Source organism: Rattus norvegicus, chromosome 2 (assembly GCF_021556685.1).
Source record: "Rattus norvegicus strain SHRSP/BbbUtx chromosome 2, alternate assembly SHRSP_T2T, whole genome shotgun sequence".
In the NCBI taxonomy this organism is placed as follows: domain Eukaryota; kingdom Metazoa; phylum Chordata; class Mammalia; order Rodentia; family Muridae; genus Rattus; species Rattus norvegicus.
The window spans coordinates 83969830-83995549 of NC_141535.1; the positions used below are offsets into that span (position 1 = coordinate 83969830).

At 49.3% G+C, this 25720-nt stretch overlaps 1 protein-coding gene and 1 long non-coding RNA gene across 2 annotated transcripts in view; one reads left to right on the forward strand and one right to left on the reverse strand.

Annotated features, from left to right (window-relative positions):
- Dap (death-associated protein) overlaps positions 1 to 20598 on the forward strand; it is a 52588-nt gene extending 31990 nt beyond the window's left edge. Inside the window, 2 exon segments of the mRNA NM_022526.2 lie at positions 18148 to 18190; positions 19395 to 20598. Coding sequence (NP_071971.1) covers positions 18148 to 18190; positions 19395 to 19508 — 157 coding nt within the window. The 3' untranslated portion in view covers positions 19509 to 20598.
- Positions 610 to 25720, reverse strand: part of LOC120100757 (uncharacterized) — a 29792-nt gene continuing 4681 nt past the window's right edge. The window contains exons 2-4 of the long non-coding RNA XR_015674266.1: positions 10618 to 10746; positions 2357 to 2564; positions 610 to 2176 (exon numbers count right to left, since the gene is read on the reverse strand). This is a non-coding gene — a long non-coding RNA (uncharacterized LOC120100757). The remainder of the gene's footprint in view (positions 2177 to 2356; positions 2565 to 10617; positions 10747 to 25720) is intronic.

The window sequence follows — 25720 nt, forward strand, 5'->3', positions numbered from 1 at the left end:
ACCATGGGTCCCAGCGATCGCACCATAAGACCAAAGAGATCAACAATTAGGTGTCTTGGGCCACCATCCTGAGGTCATACCTGCAGCAGATACCCAGAGTCCTATGGCCACAGGCTAGATCTGCCTCATCTGCATGGGTGCTGTGTGTTCCTGGCATGCATACACCTGAAGGCCAGGGGACGGTGAGCAGACACGCACAGACATCAGTGAAAGACCGAAAAGCCACAGCCACAGTGTTTGTACTCAGTGATGTCAGTGCAGGAAGGAGCAAGCCGAGGCTGGCGGCCGTACCACCCCCTCCCTCCGCATGGCAGGTGTCTTTAGTTGAGAAGCCAGTGTTGGCTCTGTGCAGATCATTGTGTGGGACTTGCGTAAGTTCCCACGCAATCCAAGGGAAAGGCCCGCAGTTCTGTTTGCCTCCCTACAGTTCTACCATCGTGTCTCTGCCAGGTCCATTCCTCTGACTTAACGGGTCGGGTAGTGACAGAGAAACACATAGGATCCAGAGAGCGGAAAGGCAGCATCACCAGGGCAGGCAGAGGAGCCATGCAGACGGCTCGGAAGTCTGTCTCCACATGTCCATGCTCAAATGCACGTGCTCACGAAGGTGCCACCGAGGTGAGCCTTTATTTATCCTGTAGATGAATCAATGAGTTTAAACGTGGGGTTCTGTGAAGGTCCTTCCCCTAAGGGTACCCTTCACCCTTACAGAACACGTTCCCTTTGTAAAATTTGAGAAACTCAGGGCCAGTGAGGTGGCTTAGTAAGAGCACTTGCAAGCCTCACAAACGAAGCGCAGTCCTCAGAACTCGCCTCTCCAAAGAACTTGGCGCAGTAGCATCTGTGACAGCAAGATGGGAGGTGGACACCGGAGAATGACTCAGAAGTTCATGAACTAGCGAGCCAGGAGTATCCCAGAGCAGCCCCAACAACAGATAGCTTGTCTCAAGAATGTGAAAAAAGAACCAGTTCCCAAAAGTTGCCCTCTGACCTCCACATGCACACTGCAGCATACACATGTCCCGCCTCCCACATACTGGTAATAAGAAACCTTTTTTTTTTAATTGATAAACAGAGTTCTGGAAGTCCTAGTGGTTCCTGGTACAAGAGATTGGAGCTGCAATGGAAACTGAGGCAGGGAGCTGAGAGCTAACTGTACTTTTCCTGGCCTGAGTGAAGGATGTGCTCTGGCCCTCAGTTCAGCAAAAAGGCTTGCAGCTAACCATCAGCCTGAGCACAGGGATCCCAATGGAGGAGTTAGAGAAGGGACTGAAGGAGCTGAGGGGTTTGCAACCCCATAGGAAGAACAGCAGTATCAACCAACCAGACCCCTGCCCCCCCCCCCAAACCACCAACCAAAGAGTACACATGGAAGGACCCATGGCTCCAGCCACATATGTAGCAGAGGATGGCCTTGTGTGGCATCAATAGGAGGAGAGCCCTTGGTCCTGTGAAAACTCTTTTCCCCAGTGTAGGGGAATGCCATGGTGTTAAGATGGGAGTGGGTGGGTGGGACGGGGAGCATCCTCCTAGTAGCAGGGGGAGGGGGAGAGGAGAGGGAGAACCAGAAAGGGGGATAACATTTGAAATGTAAATACATAAACTATCCAATAAAAAAATATGGAAAATATTTTTTTTTTAAAAAAAAGGTTCTCAGGTCTCCAGCGCTCCTCACTGGCATGGCGTGAGTGCTGAGGGCTTCTCTCCAGAAGGCAGAAAGCTCCGCACACCCCTGCACCCAGGCTTGTCTGTCAAGAGGCCGTTGGCACATGCCCCCAGATGCTAGCTGCTGTTAAAGCCAGCCGAGCCTTGTTGTACTCGTCCATTATGAATTATTGAGTTGCATGCATATTTATAGCAACTTCCTCGTAGTTTAATAATTTATTCATCCCGTATGGCTCCTTCAGTCTATTGCTTTTAATTGTTAGGGGAGTCTTTTTGGAGCTAACTCGACCAGGTTACTCTCTCAAAGTGACACTTCCAGAATTCTAAAGTTGACTCCCACACACTCGTCCCTAAGTTCAGCTCCACAGGAGTCCGAGCGTGTTCCCTGCCCACAGGCAGGGCTGCTACAAGTAGAGAAAGAGCCGGGTTCTCCTCTGAGCCCTGGAGATCAGCACACAAACATCCAGTATCCTATCCTTCAATTTTGTGTACGACGAAACAGATGAGAGACCTAAAGAAAAATGCATCATATGTAAGAAGAAAAGATCCTTCCATGCCTCAACCAGTAAGCTTCCCGTCAGGGGAGGGGGAGCATGCTGTCTTCTCAGTGTGGCCCATTACCCGCTAGTGAGCCGTTCCTCACAGACCCTGGACCTCCCTCCAGCCCTTACTGCTCAATGACAAAACTGACCTGTGGAAGCAGCTGTCTCCTGTCTCTACACAGCTAACTAGGCCCAGTAGTTGGAAGGTGTCCCAGGTAAGAAAGGAGTCTTTGTTGTTAGAGACGCTGGCCGTGGAGACAGGGTACCCCAGATTTCCAGTTGAAGACAAGGCTAGCCGTACATCTCTGTCTTGGGAGCAGGCCTTGGATGCACTGTTCTTCGCTTTAAGTTGGGTTCCTAGTCATGAATGACATCAATTTCTTTACATGATAAACGTCTCTGCCAGAGTCTGATGCTGGTCATCTGGACTTTCAGAACTAATCCAGACTTTTAGGAACATACAGCAAGAATCCTATGAAGAAACCGAGCCACTGCTGGCCAGTGCCATGAGTCAGCATACGACAGGGAGAGGAGGTTACTTCCTAGTATATTTAACTCAGTCTCTTGAGTAGATACACAATGTGTCCTTCTCTTCCTTTCTGCCCCCACCTAATGTCCCTATCTATCATGGATTCAACTCCCGGCCCCGCCCGTCTTCCCCAGTTCTGGGAAGAGATTCTCCTTAGCCCAAGCTCACTGTGAAAGTCACCAGACTGAGCAGAAGTGAGAACCCGTTCTCTCGGGCTCTAGAGTAGCAGCCCATTGCTCAGGGCAGGCCTTTGAGGCTAACAGCACACAACTATCTACATACCATTCTCAGAAGTGAGCAGGGGTCAGCCACCTCTGGTTCCTTAACTAACTCTGTGCCACGAAAAACCTTTTAAGTTTAATGTCACTCTCCGAGGATGGTCCTAGCATCTGAGGAACATATGTGTGCACCGAGCAGTGTCCTGGGCACTGGGTTCACAAACTCCCCATAGTCCTTGACCTTCAGAAGGAGCCAGGGTCTAGAGGCCTTCATCGTGTTGTGGTTAAGTGGGAGCTTCTTAGGGAAACACAGCTGGAAGTGCATCAGTCCTGCCCTTGGAGAGTCAGGGAAAGTACCAGAAGGGTAGCATGTGTGGTCGCCTTTGACATTGGTATTTTCCAGCTGGCTCTAATATCAAGGTCAGAGTAGGGAGAGGGAGTGTGAGCATTGGCTCCACAGAAAAATGGAAGTCTTACCAGCCGGAGTAAAGGTGAGGAGCATTCTAGACTTGTGTTTCAACTTAGAATGGCCTACAAGTGTGTTCAGTGTGATGTGCCTTTGAGGATGACAGAGGACACTTGATCTTTACACATGGACAGACCCAGGACCCCAGACTGTCGTGTGGAGGCATGGCCACCCTGCAGAAGACTCAAGGCCCCCTCGAATAGTGTCTTCTCCCTCTGCTGGTCAGCAGAGAGACAGCAGGGTTTGGGAGTGCTTTCATAAAGTGGATGAGTCTGCCCTGAGTCTACCTCTCCCTTAGATCCCAGCACCTTCCTGATTTGTACTTCATTAGGTCAACACTGTATTTTTGTCCCTGAGTCCACAGCACCCAAGACCGTAGTGTATACTAGAGTTAGCTCAGTGACTATGGATGCCTTGAGGGGAGCACAGTCCCTGCAGACTGACTGCTGTGCTCTATACACCAGGACCACTCTGGAGCTCCACAGGCAAGGTACAGCTCCCAGCCAGGAGCTGCTATCACTGACCCTGCCTTCTCCCCATCCCTGGCAATTCCCTGCCCCTTGCTCACATTTAGCCCCGACCTAGTTTGCGTTCTTCATCATTCAGTCTTGCTGTGCTTGTTGGCAAATGTCATCAGCGCATTGGTGACAGCGGTGACAATTCAGAAACTCCTGTAATGCAGCCTGGCCCATCTTATACTTTCTTCACTCAGAATGGATGAATGGATAGGGCGAAGGGGGAGGGGAAGGAGGAGAGAGAGAGAGAGAGAGAGAGAGAGAGAGAGAGAGAGAGAGAGAATGAATGGGAATATGAATGGATATTTTCCCAGCCGTAGTGGAGGAGGGAACATTCTAGTGTGACCCATTCATAAACACCATCTCAAGAAAAGGATTATAAATATGAATTCTCCTCTAGCTGCTTTAAGAATAAGTTTCTATTTAACCTGAATGTCTCCTGTGTGCGTGTTCTATCCAGCTGAGGGATCAGCCCAGGGCTTCTCCTCCCTGTCCTGTTTATGCTGTGGCCATCTCCCTGATTATGTCTCAGCTCTGCAGAGGAACTGCCGGGCCGCTGTGGGCTCAGTCCTTTCTGTAAAGCACCAGAAGGGCCACACTGCTCCTGCAGCCCTGTTGCCTCCAAGGGCCAAGGCTCTCTGCTTCCTCTACCGCTCCTGTCATCTGGAATCTGCCACCTTCGTATCCCTTACTAGTAGGTGTCTCCCTGAGTCACACCTCACACGTGGAGATGACTTGATATTTCCCAGGTCACTCTGAGCTCCAGAGAGGATGCTTGGCTCCTTCTTTTATAAGGGAAACTGGAGCCCAAATACTAGTGCCGTTGTGCCTTGCCTGCTGGCCTTGGTCTCTTTCAGCCTTTGAGAGTGCTTCTCGGTCCATCTTCTGCCTTCTCACTTTACAACAATAAAGCTGGACTACATAATTGGTGAGGTGAACTGTCCCAGGGAAAGCACGGGGAAGGAGACATCCCAAGGAGCAGAGCGACTGACAGGGAGGGCGAGGAGGGCTCTGGATGACTCAGAGTATGAGTACTGCCCTTCCTCCTTCTTTCAACACCAGACACCTATATTTGCCAAACTCACAGAGATACTATGGTTCTCCTGTAGCCCAAAAATAGCTTGCTGGGGTTGGAGTAAGGGAATGGACACCTCACCCATAGGACAGTTGGGGTGTCTCCTTCCCGGTGCTTCTCATGGGACAGGTGATCTCACATCAGGCTCTGCCTCATGGACATTTTGTCTATTCTCAAGGACATACTCAGCTTTTTCATGGTTGCCACAGAGACCAGCCACATTGAAACTGAACAATGTTGTTTCTGGGAAATTAGAATGTCCTTCCGACTCAGCTTCTGGCAGACCTCACAGTTTGCTTCCGTGGCCTCTTGATCTTAAAGGAGCCCTTCGGGAACAGTCTTTTTTCCCCACCTGTGAACAGGGTCCCTGGTGGAGGTGACTGTCTTCTTGCTAGGATAAGGGGGGAGATGACATCCATCGTCCCTCCAGCTACTGGACAGGGAGCAAGCACTCCAGAGGTAGCACAAACACTTCCTGGATTATGAGCACAGGAAGACAGCCTTAGGGCCCTAAATATTGATTAGCGCAAAAAGATCAAGGAGCATTGAGTCTGGTCCATATCAGGGTAGAGAGGGGCAGCTCCGCCTGAGGCTCCAAGTGTACACAGAGCCAGACTGAGGGGCTTTGATTCCAGTCTGTACCAGCCCAGCCTTGCGTGCTTTACTCCTGGCCACCACCCAGCCTGCTGTAGACGTGAGAGTAGCAGGGCAGCTTGTGATAGGGAAGTCGTCCTCTTCACTAGCAGCTTTTTAAAAGGGGGAGCAAAATTAGTGATGCGTTGTTTTTTTGTTTTGTTTTGTTTTTTGTTTTTGTTTTTTTGGTTTTTTTTTTTAACTACTTTGTTCTTTTCTGCTAATTCTGGGAAAGGCCCAAGTGCGTGCTGTGATCTAAGGAGGTTCCTAAGTTGCATCTCCACACAGGCAGCCATCGAGTTTGCATATCTCCGGACCAGAACAGCATCTGATCGGCCGTCTTAGAAGCTGGAGGTGACTGATGTTCTCCACTCACCAAATCCCTCTCCGCTACATGTGATGGACAGGGTTACAGATACCTGGTTCTGAGGAACCAGCAATAAAGAAGTCAGAGAGCCCTCGTACTGGGTGTATACTCTGTGTGCCAGACTTTGACCCAGCTGTGATATCCTCTTGGCCATGCTTTGGTTCTTGCTAGATGCATAGCTTCCTAGCCTAGTGCTTGGCAGAAGGGGCCCCGAGGAGGAGAAAACATCATTTTTCCCTCATTGCTGGGCTGTGATTCCTGAAGACTGTTGCTCTAGAAATGTGAGCGGGTGCAGATGTGGAAGGTTGTCTGGGTTTGACCATCTCATCCTTTCTGGTGGGCAGTCTTATCAGGACCTGTCAGTTTCCTCTCCTTTTAAGAGCCACCGTTCAGTTCAGTCCAAAGCTACACACTTTGTCCTTTGAACTGGACACCCCCACCTCCAGGAATCACCCACCATAAAGCGTGACCCTTGAGCCTGAATTTTATTTCCAGATGGAATGATTAATACTCGAGTCCCCAGCACCTGCCTAATCAGCATTGACTGTTCCCTGGTCCTTCCTCGTAATTGAAATTCAAAAGAATGCGCCTAAAAACATCCCTGCTTTCAGAATCAAAGATGGGATAGCTTCAAGTGTGTTACTTACTGAAATTTACAAGTAGCTTGTAAAGCTTTTAATGCACGTACAGTTTTACACACAGGCTGATGATCACATGGATTATTCTCAGGCTGCTCGGGGTAACATCACGTATGCAGTTCCTACCCAATTCTAGGAGTCTCTCCAGACTTCACTACTACAGACAGGTCCAGCTCCTGACTCAGCATGTACAGGGACTGCCTTCCACCAACCAAAAGCCTTCACCCCAGGGCCCTGGAGCTAACTAGCAGGGACTCTGCCCTTCAGCTTCTTGCTCCCACGCTGTCGTGTGATAGGGCACATTCCAACCTGGCTTGTTTTTAAGTGCATTTCTACCTTTGGTGATGGTCCACATTCTTCCTAAAAACTGTCTTCCCTGGAACACTGACAAAGGAAGGCAGCTTGTCCTATTGGGAGTACAGAATGTGCTGGGAGTAGGGCAGACGGGGCTTCACATTCAGAGAGCTGGAGGCGCCTTTCTCCTAATTCCTGCCAGTCCTCGGGTACCAGTGATGCTTAGGGTGAAGAGGGAGGACCCAGTGGGTATCCTGACACTCCTCAGATGAGTGCTGGGAAGCCCTAAAATGCTCTAGTCAAGAAAAAATGAGGGAGGAGGACAGAAAAGGAAGGAATGAAGGAAAATTCCTGTTTAAAGATTTACTTTTCTTATATGTGTGTGCACATGAATGCAGTTGCCCCTCAGACCAGAGGCATTGAATCCTCTGACTGGGATTACAGGTGGTTGTGAGCTGCCCAGGGTGGGTACTGAGAACCAAACATGGGTCCTCTTTGCCATTGAGCCATCCTTCCAGGCCCCAGGAGAAATTCTTATGTCCCAGTCCAGAAAACAAAATTAACTCCATTGTTGCCACAAAGCGTGAGCTTGTGGACAGATGTGGGCTACTCATTTAAACTTCTAGCTATTGCATGAGGTGGATCTCATTCCTATTCTACAGATAGATAATGAGGCCAAGAGGCTCCCCATCTGAACCCAGAACCTCTGTCTCCATAACCTGTGCCCTCCAGTGCCCATTCACACACTGCGCTCTGTGCTTCTGAGTAGTTAAAAACTGTGGGAAAGCAGTGCTGGGCTTGCGTGCCCAGGGGTCTCTCCTCTGTGGTGGGATGAATGTAGTGACTCTTGACCACCAAGATCATTCCTGCATATGGAGTCTGTGAGTGTCTTGTTAGGGTTTCACTGCTGTGAACAGACACCATGGCTAAGGCAACTAAAGACAACATTTAATTGGGGCTGGCTTACAGGTTCAGAGGTTCAGTCCATTATCATCAAGGTGGGAACATGGCAGCCTCCAGGCAGGCAGGGTGCAGGGGGAGCTGAGTTCTACATCTTCGCCTGAAGGCTGCTAGCAGAATACTGGTTTCCAGGCAGCTAGGAAGAGGACTTAAAGCCCATACCACAGTGACACACTTACTCCAACAAGGCCACACCTACCCCAACAAGGCCACACTTACCCCAGCAAGGCCACACCTACCCCAGCAAGGCCACATTTACCCCAGCAAGGCCACACCTACCCCAGCAAGGCCACATCTTCTAATACTGCCACTCCCTGGGCCGAGCATATACAAACCACTACAAAGAGGAAATATTAGTCATGGAGTAGCACTGATGTCTGTCCTCTGTGAAAGGAATGAAGGGAAGGATGTAAAAACAGGAGGAACAGTAGGGATGTGAGTTTCTGACTGTAAAGAGCCTAGCCCAAGAGCAACTTTCTGGAACTGTCCACAGGTAAGGTGAAGACCACACCCCCTCCTGAAGCAGCTGGTAGCTCTCACACTGTCCTGAGTGTAGAGAGGCATTAACTAGAAGCCAGGGTAGTCTCACATTCAGCCCTGGAAGGTTTAGCTTCCCTTGTGTAGAACAAGTAGATTAGGCTGGACCCTCAAGATCCAGTGAGCACGTTATAGCCTCAAGCAGGAGCTGCTGTATCATGTGCAACCCTTGTCCTGGCCACCTCTGAACCCTTGGAAAAACAGGCTGGCCCTGAATTTGGGATGTCTACAGGAAGGAACGGACACTTAGGACTAATTCCAGTGACAAAACTCCTCACTGTAACCAGACTGAACATGAGTTACATGTATATGCTAGCCTAGCACCTGCTCATGTCCTCTTGAAAAACACAACAATTCCATGTACCTAAGGCAGGTGCGGGTCCTTCTATCAGGTTCGTCACACTGGAAGTACCCGGGTGGAGTTCTCACCAGACAGTCAGTGCCTCCTTAGTAGCTACCCGCTGGCCACAGGGGACACTGGGTTTCCAGAAGCTATGTCTGACCACAGCCTTCACCAGTTCTGAAAGGACCAGCAGCACCATCTGGTGGGGACATCAGGCTGAGGCAGGGAAGCGGCCGTAGCCGGCAGATTTGAAGAATGCCTTTACAGAGCCCTGTCTGGGTGCAGTGGAGTGAGACAGTAGCCGCGGCTCCCCAGCCATGCTAATGACTGTTCAGGCGTCTGTGAAATTAATAACCTCAATAATAGACGACCAGGCCAGGAAGCTATGAGAGGGACGGGGAGAGGCAGGAAAGGACTCGCCTTCCATCTGTTTGCTGCGAGATGCTTCAGGAAACACCCCAGGTGGGACTTCTGGGAGCACACGAGGCCACAGGTTCTAAACAAAGCTGAAATAAAGCTCCAGGATTTGCTTCCAAGTCGTCCTAACTGTTTCCATGCAGAAGGTATCTAAGAAGAGCGTATTCCGTGAGCCCCGCAGCCGCCTGGTCTCTTTCCGTTTGTCCTGACAAAAGCTGTTTCTTCCCACCACTGAGCCCTGACCTCAGTATGGAGTCCTCAGATCAGTCACAGATGTCCATACTTACAGAGCTCAACTGTGACATCCTGAATCAGAGCTGTCCCACCCCAACACACAGGCACGCATGCACGCACGCACATGGGCACACAGTCCCCAGAGACCTGAGCAGTACAACTGTGTCCACCCCAGGCACTTAGCACCACCCTAATCCCTGCCTGGGACCCCTGAGCCCTCCCTGCACTTGAGCCCCACACAGGTAATAGCTTTCACATCTGCTTTGCCTGACATGTGGGAAGGTGCATTCAGCTGAGATATGGACATGATTTTGCAGCCCCTCTGAAGGACCATGATGTCCTCCCCAGTCCATATGATCCCCACCCGTCCAGTAGCCATAAGACATGCACTAGCAGTGTTCACTAGTGGGACTGACTGTGCTGTCTTCTCTTCATTTACCCCCATCTTGTCATCGTAGCAGCTGACTTATGGTATGCATCCTATATGCTAAGCTGTGAGTGTGCTGCACTTCCATACAAGCAATTGAGGAGGTAGGGTGTGTTGCTCATCCTTGTTACAGAATGAGAAACTAAGCCACAGAAAGGTTAAGTCACACCCTACCAATTGATCGATCTGAGAACATAACCCCACCTTCTGGTAACCAGAAGCCACCTTTCATCCTGTCCTTACTCTCCTGTCCTTTGATTTGGTGCATAGTTTGGAGCTTTCACTCCCCTGAAGCTCATGAATTGAGCTGCTTGTGACACAGGGGAAGATTAGTGTGGCCAGAGCATGGCCCAAGAGCCCCTAAAAGCTCAGCACCAGGATTCAGAATAAGCCTGCAGCCTCTCAGGCCTGGCACTTCCTCCATCAGACTGAAATAACACTTGCTGGGGAGGGTCGGATGACTTAGTAACCTATTCATGAGTTCTTTGGATGTTGGTTAAATGGCCACTTATGACATAAAGAAAAAAAAATTGCAAAGTCAGAAAGCAAATGTCTAAATAGATTTGAATAAATTCTGTCAAATAGGGGACTCATGGATTACATTTAAATTACTAACCTAAAACAGCTGCATCTTTATGTCATATACAGAAGATGATACTCCAAAGTGTGAGGCTTGCCAAACTCAGCATGCGGGGCTTATAAGGTTGGTCATGGGCCCTGCACAAGGGTGGGTCTGAGTCTGGCTCCCAGCACTTACCTGCTGTGCAGCCTTCAGGCAGTGTGGATCCTGCTGCTTGGGCTTAGGTGAATGGAGGAGAGAAAGCTTTTGCAGAAAATAGCTTCATTGTCTTGAACTCTGGTCAGAACCACCAACATGGGAATGGTTCTATTAATGAAAGTCCAGAACGCCTGGGTTACCATTTTTGACTTTTGGCAGGTCAGCTTTCCTGGCTTCTCACTCTCTCTGACGTGTGTGTATGTATGTGTGCAGACACACATGTGTACAGATGCTTTGACATGGTGACTCTCCTACCCAAGGATGCTTGGGAAGGACAACCTGAGTGTCCAGGACCACACAGAATTCTATTTTGGATGACAAGGACTCGGCAGCTTTAAAAGTAGAAGTGCCCCCAGAGTTAAAGGACCTCACATTATTAGCTAGAAACCCAGGCTGGGCAGGGCATTGAACACAGAGCTCCAGGCGCACAAGCTCTCAACAGAGCCTGTATGAAGGAAGGCGCTTAGTTGTTGCTACTGCCATGGCTGGCTGCCCAGGCTTACCTGCCCTCTACAGCTTAGGGGAACCGAGTATGGAAACACAGGTGCCTGGCTCCGCCCAGTGGGTATTAAAGGCACCTGGTGAGGCTCTGGGGGGAACTTCACACCACAGTGAAATGCAGATGAGGGAGAGAGCATAATAAAATAAAAGAATTCGTTAGGCAAGATAAAATGGCCACAGTGCCCATGGGTGAGCAGCCTAAAACCGATGTCCTGTACCGGTGGGACCTGGGAGAAATCTCTACTGGGCACCGTGTACCTTACTCCATAGGGCAGGAAGTTAGGACAGTCATCATCAGAATCCTGTCTGGCCCTCTCTGTGGAGACAGCTTGTCACTTTAGCTTCTCAGAGAGATTATTACTGACAAGGGAGCTTATGAACATGAAAAAATCACATCAAGTCAACAGTAAATTTTAATGTTCATGACACGTTGGGATGGTAGCATTTTGTATATAATTAAGTAAAATATTGAAACTGATTTCACAAATTGCTATGCTAGGATTCAGGGCAATTAGGAGGATGTGATGTAAGCCTTCCTTATGTCTGCATGCCATAAGGTCACTGTGCCCCTGGGCGTTGTGGGTGTTTTATCCTGCCTTCTGCAGATACGGAGAAATGGCAGAATGTGTAAGTGTTCAACAGAAAAGTGTAGTGAGTGACGGAGGACGGACGTGTGGCTCAGTTGACCCTGTCGAGAGTTCGACGTGGTCCTAGACTGGGAAACCGGTGATCTGAGTGCAGGACACTGAGCAGCTGCTCCAGACCCAGAAGGGACAAAGCAGCGGCCAGCAATGGCCAGGAAGCACTCCCAGCTCTAATGGGAACTACTTCCTTCTGGCCCACAGTTCCTCAAAAATCTTCAATAAGTGATTTTAAAGATTGGAGAGCTTGAGGCCAAGGAAGGGCAGGAGCGACAGTTGTTTCCTGACAGAAAATAAGGGCGAGCCTTCCAAACAGTTTCTGTCAGAAGGACTGCTGTCAAAGGAAAGGAAGCCCCAAAGTGGTTTCTGTGACTGTAGAACCTCCGACTATGGTTATCAATCATGGAGCCAAGGAGTTCTCAACTCGAGCTCTGTACCGTGCTGCAGGGTCCCTCAGTCATGAGCTTTTAAGCTACCCTGCCTGCAAGTGTTCAGAATTACTTTACAAATGTAAGAGACAATCGCTCAGCAACAGACCCTGCCTAGCAAGAGCCCCATGCCGTAGGTGGCACCACCAGGCAGTGTGGAGGGGGCAGCTGACTCTCTGAAGGAGACAGGGCCTCTGGGGAGATGAGCACGCTAGCAGGACATGGTGCGCGCTCTGTACCTCACTGAACTGGGTGCTTCAAAATGGACAAAACTGCCAAACTAGTTAGAGTTTCAAAGCCACCTTAGAAGGTCTAGAGCTCTGCTTTTAGAAGGACTTGGCTGAAGAGCAAGCCTCTCCCATCTCTCCCGGAAGACCTGCACAGACAGCAGAACTCTGAACACTTCCTGCATCTCAAAGCAGGAATCTACTGCAAACACGCTGGGCGTGGAGGATTCCCCTACTTATTTTGGTACCTTTTTTAAAAATTATTTATTTATTTACTTATTTATTTTTCGTTTGGTTTTGTTTTAGGTTTAGGGTGTTATTGTTGTTGTTGTTGTTGTTGTTGTTTTTAGGGCACTTTCCTGTTTCCAGACTGGCCTTGAACTCTTTCCTCCACCTCCCAAATGCTGGGATTCAGGTTGTGTGTCGCAACGCTCGGCTTGGTAATTTCTTTTATATTAGCATCAGATGCGTCTGAGGTTTTAGGCGTGGCCATCCGTTGTCCCCAGAGTAATCAGGATGCTTGCTTTTTAGATTGTAGCTGGGTACTGTCCCTGCTGCCTGGTCAGAACCAGCTGACCTTCTTGCTCACAATGAAAGTTCCACACTTCCCGTTCTGAATTCCTTCGACCGGGACTACAGACCTTAGGTCACACCAACTTCTTGGCCGAGTCACAAATACCATCCCCACCAGAACAGATGAGTCCTGCTGTGGCTGCGTGGCCACAGATGTCTCCCCGATCATTGTGGCAGGATTACTGTGCATGCAAAGCCCGGTGGCCCCTAGAGACCATGGTGGCACTGGGACGTACAAGTGTCTTGATGTGAGCTCATCTCGAGGCCTGTGCCGTGGACGTACAGTGCAAGAGTGCGTTGTGTTTGGTTTTGGGACCGGGTCGGCCTGGGGTGTACCGTGTGACCCAGACGGCCTCCCAACTCCAGCTTCCAGCACTTCTGCTTCAGCCTCCACAGTGCTAAGGCTGCAGAGTGCCACAGTCTCTGCTCAGAGCACAATTGAGGACACACGGTCAGGCCGGAGAGATGGCTCAGTGGTCAAGAGCACTGACTGCTCTTCCAGAGGTCCTGAGTTCAGTTCCCAGCAACCACATGGCGGCTCGCAACCATCTGTAATGGGATCCAATGCCCTCTTCTGGTGTGTCTGAGGAGAGTGACAGTGTACTCACATATAAAATAAATACATCTTTAAAGAAAAAAGACATATGGTCAAAATGTATCTGAAAACCTAATCTTTGAACTTTTTACTTTATGTTTCTAGTGTTTACTAATTTTTAATATTTAATGTTAGTCCAATATAAAAATCTAATATTTCCCTCTCCAGTTTGCAATGTTTACTCCCTCTCAAACTCCTTCCCATGGGGTCTCGGGCTATCTGTACCCCACTGAGGCCAATAGTGTTGAGAAAGCTGTCCTCCGTTCCCTCTTCCCGCCTCTACTCAGTTTCACATGCAGTGTTCCAGAAACGCGCTCCCCCCAACCTAAGGAGCTGCATTGTACAGGACACTGTCCCTGTGAGTATCCTGAGATAAGGCAGTGACTTGTCCAGTAGCAGATGCTTTTATAGAATTCGGCCATCAAGGACAATGCTGTCCTTGGGTCTCCGGTGGGTCCTCAGAACCTGTGACCATTGTGCCCCTCCCCCAGCCTCCCTGTGATGAAAAGGTCAGGGAGATCACGTTTCCTCCTAGCCTGATTCTCACAGCTCCTGTCAGTCACAGTGCAAAGCCCTGCCTACCCATCATGCTTGACTCAGCAAGTGCCCACTGCCATGGCTACAGTGGACATAGTGGAGGCAGGTAGATGAAGGTACCCAAGGCATCGTTGCGGCTTGACCAACTGTCCTTGATGCCCAGGAGAGGTGCTGATGGGAGGCCCCAGGTAACCTGGTCTCCAGGAGACTTGGGCGGTAGCTGTCACATAGTCTTTCAGAATTCCAAGCCATTTTAACTGTGTGTGTGTGTGTGTTTGTTTATGTGAGTGTTTGTGTGTGTGTTTGTGTAGTGTGTGTCTGTGTGTGTTTGTATAGTGTGTTTGAGTGTTTGTGTGTCTGTGTGTTTGTGTGTATGTTTGCATGTATGTGAGTGTGTGTTTGTATAGTGTGTGTTTGTGTGAGTGTGTGTGTTTGTGTGTCTGTGTGTGTTTGGGTAGTGTGTGTATGTGTATGTGTGTGTCTGTGTGTGTCTGTGTGTATCTGTGTGTGTGTGTTTGTGTAGTGTGTGTCTGTGTGTTTGGGTAGTATGTGTGTGTGTGTGTGTCTGTGTGTGTGTGTGTGTCTGTGTGTGTCTGTGTGTGTCTGTGTGTATCTGTGTGTGTGTTTGTGTAGTGTGTGTCTGTGTGTTTGGGTAGTGTGTGTGTGTGTGTGTGTCTGTGTGTGTCTGTGTGTCTGTGTGTCTGTGTGTGTCTGTGTGTGATGGGCTGGGAGTTTCAGGCTTCCTGCTCCTAGCACTCTGGTAGTGGGTGTGGAGAGATGACCTCTGCCACATATTCAAATTCTTTCCTGACTCCCTACCAGGCTGACTTTTTTGTGCAGTTCTCCTGAGGAGTTTGCTCTGCTCTGGCCTTCAGGTGCCTTGACTTACATTAGAAAGTAAATCAAAAGCAAGAAGGATTGCGCAGTTGGACCCTTGAGTTCACAGCCGTGCCTTAGGGAACAATGATGTGGAATTAATTACCACACCGCTCCTACTGCAGCTTGCTCCTGGGGATTTAGAAGGGCATCCAGAATGGTGACCATTTTATATTCTTTTCCAAGTGATTGAAAAATGTTGGAGTCCAGTCTATGGCCCTCAGGCTCTTGGGTCCATAGTCCACAGACCTCTTAGCCTCAAATCACCCAGACACACCCAGCAGCCCCCATTGACAGGGTCAACAGTTGAAGCAGATGGACCCTGAGAACCCCAGAGCATCTGAGTACAGTCCACTCTGTCTGCCCTCACTTATCCTGTGTGCTCTTGGGCTGGACAAAGGAGCCAGATTCACACAGGCAGAGGCACAGTTTGGGATGCAGAAAGGGCTTAGGCTCATGACAGTCCTATTTCCTCTCTCTGACTTCTTTCACACCTTGGTTTCAGGACATCAGCTCCTCCCCTATGGACTCCTCAGTGCTGGCTGCATGTAGGAGAGATGGGCTTAGTGCCTTCCTGCAGCTCGTGCCAGAAGTAACCAGCATGTTCTGAGACAGCACATCAGTAGCCCCTTCACTACACGAGGGGGTTTGGACTCAGCAGACTGACTCCTCTGTAGTTAAATGAATGTGTACTAGAGAAACCCCAACCCAGTTGGCCCCACCACAAACACAAGCCAAGTGATCCGAGGATGTTTCTGAGTTGCTTGGTAAGATGAGGCTTCTTCAGCTCATGGAGTGACAGAAATCACTTAAGGAATTTCACGTGCTTTTTACTAAAGTCTTCAGGACGTAGCAGCGGTACACTTTCTAAATACCGAGTCCTTCACCTGCACCCACACAAAACCTAACCGTGGCTTCCTTCAACACAGACAAGTAGCAGAGCGGTAGGAGACAGGCTGGGTGCTCATGGGGTACTTCCTCAACCTCTGCCCTCCAGACCTGGCCTTAAGCATGACCACATCCTAAGAGCCTCTTCAGCCCCATGTTCTGCCCCTGGCTTTTGGGGCTGCAGCCTTGTCTTTACCTCCCGTCCCCAGTCTGCCTCTGAGTGTCTCCCGAATGCTATCAGAACAAATCACAGTTCCTGCTTCAAATGGAATAGGAAATAGTTTGTCCCCAGACAAACAGAAGTGAATAAGATCCAGCAGCACAAGTTCAGACCGCTTCCAGTGAATTGTTCTACCACAGAAGCAGCATAAGTCAATGCACTGCAGTGGGGAAAGAGGCCAGTTGTAAAGCCCTTGCCTTACAAGCATGAAGGTTTGAGTTCCAAAACCCAGTGCAGAAGCAAGATGTGGTAGAGTACGCTTGTAATCCCAGTGCTGGGGAGGGGACACAAGCAGGTTCCATGGACTCGCTGGCCAGCCAGCTGAGCCTGCTTGACAAATTCTAAGCCAGCAAGAGGCCTTGTCACAGACAGACAGACAGACAGACAAAGAGTGGTCAGTGCTTTAGCGGTGACACCCATGGCTATCCTCTGACCTCTACACACACCATGCGCACACTTGAGACAATGGATCTATCAGTTATATAAGGTAGGGGGTCATAGCAAAACACCTGTGCTGTAGGTTTCAGACATTGTTACATTTTTGGCCTCAGAGTTGGTAGAGGTTAATGGTCTTGCTTAGTTAACCCGTTCAAAAGGTTCTATCTAGTAGCCAAAAGGATGTTAAAACAGGTGCAGGGGGATAAATGAATGGCTTTTAAAATGACTGGAGAGCCCCAAATCATTTTGACTCAGAATCTCCAACACAGGCGTGGCTCTTTCAGGGAACATTCGTTCACCGTTCCTCAAATTCTACCTCCGACTCACCCCGGTGTTTCTAAACTACACCATGCATCTCTCCAAAACAAATCCGTGCACATAACAGGACCTCAGATATGGATATGCCCAGCAAATTCCCAGCTCAGATAGCAAATTCAAAAACAGTATGACTACTTCTGTAAGAAAAAAACTAATAAGAAAAGAGTGTGAACAGCCCCATAGGAAGACAGGAGAGAGATCCACTGCAGTGGTGAGATGGGATTACAGCAGCTGAGCGGGTCTGGGCTCGTCTCTTCCCTCCGTGAGCATGTGTTACTTTGATGCTATATTCTTCCCTCGGTACTGTTGACAAGGAGCTATATATAAGATGCTAAGAACTGACGATTACACAACGAAAGCCTATACTTAATATGTGCTAACAACAAAGTTTAAAAACCACATAATGCTGGGGCGCTGCGGATAGGTGGATCCCTGGGGCTCACTGGCCACCTTGACCAGACTCATCACCAGGTTCCAGGCCAGAGAAGAGCCCTGTCTCAGAAACACGAGTGCACTGCTCCTGAGGTTGACTTTGACCTACACACACAAAAGCACAGAGAGAAAGAGACAACACACACACACACACACACACACACACACACACACACACACACACACACATTTAGTTTTAAAGTTGTGAGGCAGAAGAGTTGGCTCAATAGTTAAGAACACTGGCTTCTTTTCCAGAGGACTTAGGTTCAATGCCCAGCACCAATGTTGTGGCTCACATCGCACCTCCAGTTTCAGGGTCTGACACCCTGTTCTGGTCTCTGAGGGTACCCAGATCATATAGGAACATGCCCAGACACATAATTTTTCTTTTTTAGTTTTAAGTAGCAGTGGCTTCTTAAGGACTTTGCCTTTATGATACTTGGAGAACAGGGGACAGCAGGGCCAGGAGTTTGCATTGCATCTGAGTCTCTCCAGTCAGAAATTTCCAGAAGCCTGCTTCTGCCCTGCTTCAGGGAAGCCCCTGTTTCCAGTCTCAGAAACTCACAATCTCACTCTCAGCAGCAAAGCGTTTTGGGTAATCCAGCTGCTGTTTGCTGCAGTCTATTCCCACCCTCATTCTTCCTGGACTAACCTCAGAAGTGTCCCCAAGCCCTGCACTTCCCTCGAAGCCTGGTTGTTGACAAAGTAACAGAGGGGATGAGGTCAGTTCCTTGTGACACCACTGTTCATTCTGGTCTCCTCTGTGGTCACTTTGCTCCTTTTCCCCTTGTGTGAATCGTTCATTAAATCCTCGTTTCCCCTCCCTGTTTTCCAGCCCTCCTAAACCAACAGTGTACATCTCTGGTGTTATTGCCCGGGTAAGTATGTGGCCTCTGCGCATGGGCAGTGGGCAGAGGGGATGGGGTTGGGGACGCCTGCCCCTGACTTGTTCCCGTAAGAGGGGACACGTGAACTACCATGCAATCTCTTCTTGCCTTTGCCTTCGGTAAGCACAAATGTCACCCATCTGGTCTGGGGTGGGTGGCCTCCCTCAGTGACCTATTCCTTCGAGGAGTGTGCTTCAGTGGGTAGGAACTCGTGACCCCCACAGCAGAGCACCTGCCTCCATGCTGCAGAATCACTCAAAGGCTATGGCTCTGGGCCTTAAGTGGCCTGGCCTGTGAACGTTTTCCCAACATCAGTACAGGGTGTGACACCAGAGACCTAAGTAAAAAGAAGTTGAGCGTTTGTGAGTGAAGATTTAGTATTACGCAGCCGGGCATACGCATCGGTGTCCTGTCTGGCTACTTTTGTTTGCTGGCCCTGGGCCTATGCTCATGTTTTCTATCACACCATGTACCTTTGAGGAGTCCTCTCCTATCAAGGTCCAGGTTCCACTGCCTGAGGAAACCAGCATTATTGGGGACAGCATGGGTAACAGAACTGTCACAGCCATTGAGACCTAGGGCCAGACCGTGGCAGGTTTGCTGTAGGCAAGCTTACTAAATACCTTCATTTAATATTCTCACTCCTTTGTTACATGGTACTGTCTGCCCTTGGCCAGATCCAAACCCATTGCTGGGCATAAGAAACCAACTGACCCCTCCTTGGAACATAGCCCAGCTCTTTCTCTAAGCCCCCACAGGTTGCATTTCACTCAATCTCCTGGTCCCACCCTGCCCTGAGCTTTTCTTCCCCAAGAGTACCCAGGCCTGCTCACAAACCCAACTTTGAGACTCTAGATTTGTTCTGGGTGGCTCCCAAGTCAGACGGAGCAAAAACAGATCTAGCAGGGAAAGCCTGTCCACTCCAGGTCGGGGCGGAGAAGCCATGTAACAGCTGTGTCTTCTAAGGCAAACCCTACAAGGACCATCAATGTCCATGTCTTACAGGTTCATGCTACTGTCTGCTCCCAGGTCTGGTGGCCTGCAGGGCCTTGCTAGCCACAGGAGTAGTCCACGGCTCCAAAGCCAACTCATCCCTGACTCCTGCAGGAAATGGGTGGACCTGGGTTTGAAGGACTTTCTCTCTAGTCCATCCATTTACTATTAACCAGCTGGTATATTGCTGTCTCCCCCCCAGGGTGACAAAGACTTCCCCCCAGCAGCTGCACAAGTGGCCCACCAGAAGCCACATGCCTCCATGGACAAACATGTTTCTCCAAGAACGCAGCATATCCAACAGCCTCGCAAGTGACCAACGCCCAGACCCCTGCCACCTCAGCAGCAGCAGCAGCAGCAGCACCTGTGCCCCCTCCAGGATGCTTCCCCGACAAAATCAACTCAAACACCTTCTACAGAGTTTACTAAATTTAGAAATCTAAGACAAAGCAAAGTGGGCCTCGGTTGTGTCAGATCCCCATGTTTAAAACTAGAAGAGGCTCAAACACCAAATTTTGTTTCTAAGAGTCCTAGTCGAGTGTCAGTAAAGGGTCATTGAACCCCTAGAAGTGCCATTAGCAGAACATGGCAAGTCCTGAGTAAAAGGAAGTCCTTCGCACTATAGCAGTAGTTTAAAGTCCTTACTCGTGGTCCTAAGAGGAAGAGGCCACTTTGGAGAGGTTTGATAAGGTTAGGAGAAGAAAAAACAAAACACTATGGTATGGTCCGAACAGCTGTGCTCCCTTCTGCCCCCAGTCCATGGCTGCAAATCCCTGTTTTTCAGAAAAGTCAAAGAGCTAGATGTAGAGCCTTCTGGAGTGCTGCTCTTGGAGGGTCCTCCTGGCTGTCCCAGTGGCCTACAGTGGCTCCAGCTCAGTTCACGGTTGCTCTATGAGCACCATGTACGCCACCAGCCTTTCCAGGACTACTACATGGCCTGTACCATGTCGCTAAAGGAGGGATGGGCTCCTCGGATTTTATGAGCAATCCAGTATCCCAACAGTGGCCTTCACATGGAGCAGAACACAGCCCCCAAGACTGTGTTGTCAGTCTCTTCTTTGTAATTACTAAAATGGTGGGAACCCAGGGTCGCTTTGGAGACCCAGACTTGGCTGCAGCCTACAGCCTTGCTCAGTCATATGGAACCAAATCTAGGAAGGGACCTTAGAGACAGCAACGCCAGTTCCCTGTGCAGACCTTCCCACGTGTTGCCTGCATCCGCAATCCCTTTTAGTTCAGCCACCTGAGGGGCTACCCCGTGTTCCGTGTACTCTGAGCTAGCTCCGGTGTGTGTCTGTGGACTCTGGGTCACTAAAGGTTTGCCCGAATGAATTTCTGAATCTTTGGCGTTGAGAAGATGTTGATTCTAATAAAGCTCCTGCATTTCTGCCTCAGTGTCTCTCTTACGGTTCAGAGATTCCGCTTCCCAGCTTCCCAGGACAGTCTCAGTGGGAGTATGGGCAGACACATGTGATAGACACACACGTGATAGACATTCTCAGTGGGAGTATGGACAGACACACGTGGTAGACATTCTCAGTGGGAGTATGGACAGACACACGTGGTAGACATTCTCAGTGGGAGTATGGGCAGACACATGTGATAGACATTCTCTGTGGGAGTATGGACAGACACATGAGATGGACATTCTCAACACCGATTTCCCAGACTCGGAGTTGAGCTGTTGGACACCTGGCAACCCAAGCATAGTTGCCTGTGGAACTGTCAGGAGATGGAAAAGCTTAAATCCTGATTGACGTGTCCCGCCTGGGTCCCACAGCTGGCCCAGTGCTGGGTAGGTTCTTCAGGGGCAGACTTAAGAGAATTATTAGTGGTAAGCAGAGGGGTGATGCTGAACAGCTTTTGACATGTAGGACATTTACCTGTTTCAGATCTTCCTAGACAAGAAAGTCATCCCAACTGCTAAGGGGAGAGCCCCAGTGTCAAGGCAGTTGAAGTTTTTCCTCCCACAGCTGCACAAAAGTCGGGGAGGACTTGAGAAGCTGAGAAAAAACAGTCAAAAGCTGATGGTCACCTCGTATGACAAATGCTCCTGTTCTACAGCTCCTGCTGGCCCAGTCCTTCCCCATCTATTCTAGTCACCCATGGAGGCCATGGTGGCTATTCATGCATCCTGACTCATAAAGACAGCAATCTGGATCCTTACCTTGCATCCAGGGGCAGAGAGCTGTTCTCAGTCACTAAATGTGGTAAGTGGGCACCGTAACCGCCCCTCAAACAGTGCAAGTTGGGGGACATGAGCCTGGTGGAAACATCTCCCATTCAAATGGTAATAGCATCCCCTCAAGTCCAGCACCATCTTTCCCAGTCACATCTGCAAAGACCCTGTTTGCAGTTGAGGTCACATCTACAGATCATGGAAGCGGGGCCTTGAGTATTTTTTTTTCCCTTTTTAGGGTGTCAGGAGAGACAGTGTTTAGCCCAGGACATCAGCCTCAGGCTAAAAGCTAGAAGCCACCATCCACATTCATACCAAACTACTAAGTCTGTGACCTGCTGTAAGTTTCATAACCAGCCCCAGAACTGATAGGCAGAGAGAGAAGACAAAGGGGACAGGAATGCAGGGGCCCTACACTGGACTCTCTGGCCTAGGTGCAGTGGCTTATGCTATTCATGGTTCAGTCACATGCCTGCAGTCCCAGGGGTCCACACTCAGCTTTACACTGTGACTATCAGTGGATGTGTTCTAGTGCAAGGGAAGACAAATCGCTATAGTCAGAGTCAAGTCTCTCGTTAGCACATGGTTCTCTGATAGATGCACCAATGGCCAGTGAGCACAAAAAAGGCTACATGTCCTTGCTGGGCATGATAGCACATGCCTGTGACCACAGCACCTGAGGGGCTGAGAAAGGATCAGGAGGTGAAGGCCATCTTGCACTTCGAAGTGAGACCTTGTCAAAAAAAAAAAAAAAAAAAAAAACTTAAAAAAGGAAAGGAATGTAAAATGATGTCTATGTCTTTAGTCATCAAAGAAATGGAATTTAGACCCCAAGTGAAATACTGCTGTAGAAAGACAGCTAAAGTCCATGTCAGATAGTTACACAAGCAGACACGGATGTGTGGAAAGCACTGTTCTCATCCAGTACTGTCGGGAGTGTAAGGTGGTGCAGCCACTTTGGGGAAAGAACCTAGCAGTTCCCTGAGCAATTCAGCATGGTGCTACCAGCCCAACAGGAATCAAGCCATGCCTCCACAAAGCTTGCATGCGATGTTTGTAGCAGCATTATCCAAAAGGTAGAAATGCCCAAATGCCTTGCCTACTGAAGAATAGACCGTATGTGGTATATCCACGTAATAGAATACAATACAATGATAAAAAGGAATGGCGTATGATGCATTGCAACACAGTGAAGCCTGAAAACACTGCCAGTTGAAGAAGCCAGTCACAAAACACGGCACCTAAGGCCATTCCTGTGCAATGTCCAGAAAGGAAATCCAGAAGAGGGGCTGTTAGGTGAGGCTGTCGCAGGAGGGAGTAGGATCGTCACACAGCTAGGAGCCATAGAGACAGCTCAGTGGACAGCGTTTGCTGATCTTGAAGAGGACACAAGTTCAGTCCCCAGCATACACATCAGGCCGAGCTGCCAGCTGATGCCCCTCCTTGCCTCCCCGAACACCTGCATACGTGCTTGCACACACACAGAGAAACACACATAAATAAAATGTCTTTTTAAAAGAAAGAAAAGTAACAGAGGGCATGGATTTCTTGTGAGGGTGTGAAGATAGTCTAAAACAATCCCCACACATTGAATAAAAAGCTCAGGTTTTGTACTTTAGGTGGGTGGATGCGTACAGTGGGAATCACATCTCAATAAAGATGGTTTCTTTAAAAGTCAGCTAATGGCAAAGCGGAGGCTCACATCCACATTGTTTTGACTCCAGAGCCATCTTCTCCTCAGAGCTTTGGGCCTCTGGCCATGTGGAAGGAAAGGCTGCTGCCTGTCTGGTCAGACTGGGAGAGGCAGAGGGCCAAGCCATTGCTGTGCTTTCAGGCTTTGTAGGCCAAGATGTTAGGAATAGTGATGCGGACATGAATGGAGAGAGAACTTGGTTGGGAGAAGAGACTACCGGAGGCAGGCTCTTGCATGGCCTCAGGCAGAGCTTCTGATTAGAGATTTGACAAGTTGAAATGAAGGCTGGGAGAGATGCCAAGGCCAGGGGCAACCTGGGGTCCATCAGCATGGAAGCTCTATCTCAGGATAGGGATTGGTGAAGGAGAGGGTATGGGACGCTCCCCGTGGGAACTGTGCAGATGTGACTGCAGGGATGCTGGTGAGGCAGGGTGGAGAGGCATGCCAGAATACACACATGCCAGATAAGGCACACTGAAGGGGACCGGGAAGCTAAGCAGGTGACCTTGGGTTAAGTGGGCTCCCATAAATAACCCTGGGAGCCTAGAACAGAGGAAAGCCCGGCATTGCCTCCTCCTGTCCAAGAAGAGCAAATGCCAAATACAAGTGAGTCCTGGATTTGTTCTCAGTAAATCAACACTCCTGGTGCCTGGGACAGCAGACCCCAGGGCTCAGGATAGGCCTCAATTTAAGCTCTTCCTTGTCTGCTTTTTTCCACAAGACCTTGGGCAGCTTGTTTCTCTTCTCTCAGCCTCGGTTTTATCGTCATAACACAAGGAACTAGGAACTCTGCAGAACTTCCCAGAAGTTCCCTGATAATCCTTGTATGCTAAGACAGTGGGTTCTCTGATGATATCAATTTATCATCCTTCTTATTCATAAAACCAGATCGGAGATGTCGTGAATTCTGTCCAATTATCCAATTCCAAGAGGAAGTGGGGGAAGAGAGAGGAAACAACCCTGGAGTGCACTAAGGAGTACAGCCACCATCACAAGCTTAGCGGCTGCTTGGAAGGTGCACGGCACTGCCCTGCATGCCTACTCCTCGCTCCTCCACATGAGCAAGCATGGAAGCCAGGTGAGCTGTAGTGTGCATCCAGGAGCAGAGACTTGGCTTTTGGTAGCCCTGGCCAGTGGACAGTGGAATGGCCATCAGCCAAATAGAGGGCACAGCTTGGCCTAGTGCAGCCTGGAACTCAGATACCCTAGAGCTGGGGGTGGGAGCAGATATTAGCCAACCCAGCAAGTTTGTCATTAATTAATTATTTTCTAAACATCTGCCTCCACGGCCCCTGGTGTTCCTCTGTTCTGCAGGTCTCCTCGCTCCCCAGCTGCCGTGCTGGTTAAATGTTACTTTTTACTTACTCGAAAGTAATTTTTTTCCCTAAGACAAGGCATCCTGCTGGCCTCTGCCAGATCAAAACACAAACCAAACAAAAAAACTATGCCTTTCCCAAGGCTCCAGAGGGGCATCCGCAGCCATATGCTCCGGAAGAGCCAGGAAGCAGCGGTAGGGAATGTTGAGCTCTTGAAATGTCTGTGTTCAAATAACTTTGTAACTGTGGCCTGGGCCTGGAGTCCCCAGAGAACCAGAGCCAAAGGGCTTGACTACAGACAGTCACAACTCATATAACATTGTAGCCAATAATGGGCCTCATATATCTCACTCTATGGCCTGGGATTTCCCTGAAATGACATATGTGTCCCTAGGGACACTATGCCTGTCACGGGCCGTGTAAGCACACACAAGGTTTGAAAATGGCAAAATCGTATCACGGCTCATTTCTCAAAACAAACACCTGCTCTTAAGCGGCATCTAACTGTACGCAGACATACATGCAGAAGCACTTTCATAGAAACTTGTTTGCCCTTATTTTTTTTTTTACGGTTTCATATCTGTGTACATTGTGTTTCCTATTTTACTTTTATTTGTATGTGTGTATATGTGTATGTGTCAGTGTGTATATGTATGTGCAGTCTACACCCATACCTGGTGGAGGGCTGCGTCCCTGAGCACAGGCAGAGGCCAAAGGAAGATAGCAGGTCTCCTATTCTCTCATTCTGCCCTTTCTCTTTATTTATTTATTTATTTATTTATTTATTTATTTATTTATTTATTATAATGTAAGTAAGTACACTGTAGCTGTCTTCAGACACACCAGAAGAGGGCACCAGATCTCATTACAGATGATTTTGAGCCACCATGTGTTTGCTGGGATTTGAACTCAGGACCTCTGGAAGAGCAGTCAGTGCTCTTAACCACTGAGTTATCTCTCCAGTCCTCTGCCCTTTCGCTTGAGACAAGGTCTCTCACTGAGCCTGTAGCAAGGCTGGCAGCCAGCAAGCCACAGTGAACCACCTCTTTCACTCTAAATAGCAAGGGAATTACATACCCTCAAGCCCGCATGTGGGGTGATAGGAATTTGAGCTGGGGTTCTCAGTTTTATGAAGCAAGCCCTCTTGACTGCTAAAACCAGCTCCCAGCCCTGCAATGTAGCTTCTGGAATTTCTTTACAGTTTCCTAAACACAATGTGATTTGACCAGATTTACCTTCCTTTCCCTCTCCAGTCACTCTCACCCAAACCACGCCTTTCCAACTACTCCCTCCCCTACTTTACATCCTTTTGTTGTGGTGGTGGCAGTGGAGGTGGCAGA